Source organism: Otolemur garnettii, unplaced genomic scaffold, assembly GCF_000181295.1.
Source record: "Otolemur garnettii isolate 467f Iridium unplaced genomic scaffold, OtoGar3 scaffold00025, whole genome shotgun sequence".
NCBI classification, from domain to species: Eukaryota; Metazoa; Chordata; class Mammalia; order Primates; family Galagidae; genus Otolemur; species Otolemur garnettii.
The window spans coordinates 19,012,136-19,015,775 of NW_003852420.1; the positions used below are offsets into that span (position 1 = coordinate 19,012,136).

The window sequence follows — 3,640 nt, forward strand, 5'->3', positions numbered from 1 at the left end:
AGTCTCCTGCCTTAACCTCCCAAGTAGCTGGGACCACAGGCGCCTGCCACAACACCTGGCTATTTTTTGGTTGCAGTCATCATTGTTGTTTGGCGGGCCCAGGCTGGATTCAAACCCACCACCTTAGGTGTATGTGGCTGGCGCCTTAGCCACTTGAGCCACAGGCACCAAGCCTTTAGACAGAGTCTTACTTTGTCACCCTTGGTAGAGTGCCCTAGTGTCATAGCTCACAGTAACCTCAAACTCTTGGGCTCAAGTGATCCTTTTGTCTCAGCCTCCCCAGTAGCTGGGACTACAAGGCTTGCCACAACACATGGCTATTTTTAGAGATGGGGGTCTTGGTCTGTCTCAGGCTAGTCTTGAACCTATGAGCTCAGGCAATCTATCCACCTCAGCCTCCTACGTGCTGGGATTACAGGCTGAGCCACGGCTCCAGGCCTGGGAAATGGTTTTTATTTTTTTTATTTTTTGAGACAGAGCCTCAAGCTGTCACCCTGGCTAGAGTGATGTGGCATCACAGGACACAGCAACCTCCAACTCCTGGGCCCAGGTGATTCTCCTGTCTCCACCTCTCAAGTTGCTTGGACTACAGGTGCCTGCCACAACATTTGGCTATTTTTTGGTTGCAGCCGTCATTGTTGTTTGGCAGGCCTGGGCTTGATTTGAACCCAGCAGCTCAGGTGTATGTGGCCACAGGCGCAGAGTTGGGAAATGTTTTTTTGTTTTTTTGTTTTTTTTTTGGCTGGGGCTGGGTTTGAACCCGCTACCTCCAGCATATGGGGCTGGCGTCCTACTCCTTTGAGCCATAGGCGCCTCCTGGGAAATGGTTTTTAAAGGCCTTGAGCAAGTCTCCTGCCAGGTTCCCTTTCTGCAGATTAGATCCCAGAGCTTGCGCCTGGAGCTGTCCACGCCAGCAGTGCTGAAGTGCGGCGGCTGCGGGAACCAGGCCCAGTAGGAGCCAGGCTTTCGAGAGCCTCAGAAAGTAGTAGAACAAAGGAACCGGTGGACAATGCCACACCCACCTGGAAGGCCCAGTTTTACCTCAGTAGACGAGGAGCACCTCTGATGTCCCTCGTGGAGAGAAACCCTAAGAAGAGATCATCTCAATGCTTCCCTTGGAGATAACATTTTTCTCTGCAGTCTGCCCTCTCCTCTGTAAAATCCTGAAGGATAACCCCTGTTTTATTTACCTTATCTTTGTGCACTTCCCACTCCTGCCTCTGTCATTCCATCCTCCCCCTCACAAACCATGTCCAGGTAAATTAAAGTGTACTGTAAAATTCAGAGAAATTCAGTGACAAGATCTGAAACAAGTGAGCCTCCCCCCTCCTCTGTCTACAAAGTCGGCTTCGGGGATCTCTCTTCTAGTTGAGGACTTGATAAAAAGCTTCCACCACCACCGCCCTCCCCCCAACACACACTGCAAACAGCAGGGTCCATCAAACATGAACATCCCCCTCTCTGAAGCTAGCAAAGGCAGGAAGGGCAGGGCCGCTGCCTACCCTGTACCTGATGTGAAAGCAGAGGCCACCCCAGACTCAACTCGGAACCTCAGGCCTCACTTTCCCTTTCCCAGCCTAGAAGCCCAATTACATTTGAAGATCGCCTTCCTTTCCTGGCGCAAACTCCCAGCAGCTCCACCCTATGCAAGAGCCCGGGAATTATCAGGGGTCAGCAGGGCCCAGACTGGGGGGCCGAACACTACAAAGAGAAAGCCGTGCTGCGTGGAGGGCCCAGGAGCACAGTGGGATGGAAGGACTAAGAAGCCACGCTGATGGGCGGGTGGGACCAAAGGCCAGACCACAGGACCAGTGGGAGTTGGGGTGTGAGAACGCGGAGCTCACCGATGGCTGCCTCCTTGAGCTGGGTCATATGTTCCCGCAGCACGTCGGGGTCCCGGGAGCTGTAGGGCCCCAGCTCCGGGTAGAAGCTGGAGCCCAAGTCGTCTGGGGGGCTGTGGCGGCCGCGGGGGTAGCTGGCCGAGATCTTGGGGTCCCAGTGCGGCACCATGACGTGGTCCCAGTGAATGTAGTGGCCCTCGCGCCGCGGGCTCCCGTACCACGAGTAGTAGAAGGCGTGCAGGTCCGAGTAGACGCGCAGACTCTGCCCGGGGGCGGGCTCGGCCTCCGCGGGGGCTGGCCCAGGAGAGCTGCCGGGGTCGGCCGTGCGGGGCGGCGGCGGCGGCGGGGGAGGCGCGGCTGGGGCGGCCGGAGCGCGGGCTGCGGGCGCGGGGGCCCCCTCCGGGCGTCGCTCAAAGGGCGCCAGCTCCAGGCCTGGGCCCAGCGCCGGGAGTCCGTCCGGAGCCTTGAGCGTGCGCAGGCCCATGAGGGTGCCGAAGGCGAAGAGCAGCACTAGGAACAGCGCGATGCAGGCGCGGCGCCGCCGCCGGGCCATGGCAGCCCCTGCGCTCCTCTCGCCCGGCCCGGCTACCTCCCCGCGCCCCGCGCCATGGCCGCCCGCCCGGCTCCCGCGCGCCGCGCAGTCCGCACGCGTCCCAGGGAGACGGCGCACCCAGCGCCCAGCGCGGCGTGGGCGGCTCCCTGCTCCTCCCCCGCAATGCGGGCGGGCCCGGCACACAGAGGATGCAGCGGCGCAGACCAAGTGGTCGCGAATTGAGGGGGGGGCCGGACAGAGAAGCCGAAGAAGGATCGGGAACTGCGAGCTCTGGGGCCAACGAAGCAGAGGGTGGGGAGGGGAAGAAAGCGAGCGTCCATGGTGGCCTCTACCCAAGGTCTCCTTCTGCACTGATTCCTCCTTACTGACTTCTCTGACTGCCCCATCCCAGTGACCACCCTAATTTGCCCTCGCCCCTCATCCCTCCCTCACGCTCAGGCGGCCTCTGAAACCCGGGAAGGGCCGTCGGGACATCCCGAACAGTCAGACCGACAGACACTGGCCAGGCCCAGAAGGTGGAGGGAGCCTTTGACTTGCGCAAGGTCACACGGACAGGCCGAAACCCCAGGGTCAGAACTGGCTCTCAGAGCTCTTTGCACCGTCCCGACTGCCTGGTTTCAGGCCTGTTGTCCCCAGCGGCCTCTTGGAGAACTTCCTCCGAGTGGGTGCGGATAGACGTGGTGATTCCCGTAAATCACTTCCCACGGGCCCGACAGAGTTAACTCCTCAGAACATGCGTGCCTTTCTTCTCGGACTCTGAGCTCCAGAGGGCAGGGCCCCCCTCTTATTTACCTTTTCTGACACCACCTGCTGCCAGAACAGGCTCTGGCCGTTGGCCTAGCACCAGACACTGGCGCGGTAGTCCACAGACAATAAGTTTTCCACTCAGTATTGACCAAGTTCCTACACTGCATCACTTATTAGTTCATTTATTCAGAAGATAGTTTTGTTTATTGTCTGCTCTTTTACTGGTCCATGATGACAGGAACTTTTTCTCCCAATGGTTGCTCTATCTACAACATCTAAAACAGAGCTTGGTATGATAATAGTAGACGCTATTTCTTTTTTTTTCTTTTCTTTCTTTTGTTTTCTTTTCAGACAGAGCCTCAAGCTGTCGCCCTGGGTAGAGTGTCATGGCATCACAGCTCACAGCAACCTCTCACTCCTGGGCTTAAGAAATTCTCTTGTCTCAGCCTCCTCCAAAGTAGCTGGGACTACAGGTGCCCACCACAATGCCCGGCTATTT

The 3,640-nt window shown here is 58.0% G+C and overlaps 1 protein-coding gene across 1 annotated transcript in view; it reads right to left on the reverse strand.

Moving 5' to 3' along the window:
• MANEAL (mannosidase endo-alpha like) overlaps nucleotides 1–2,468 on the reverse strand; it is a 6,461-nt gene extending 3,993 nt beyond the window's left edge. The window contains exon 1 of the mRNA XM_003788153.3: nucleotides 1,845–2,468. Coding sequence (XP_003788201.1) covers nucleotides 1,845–2,394 — 550 coding nt within the window. The 5' untranslated portion in view covers nucleotides 2,395–2,468. The remainder of the gene's footprint in view (nucleotides 1–1,844) is intronic.
• Nucleotides 2,469–3,640: the final 1,172 nt, after the last annotated feature.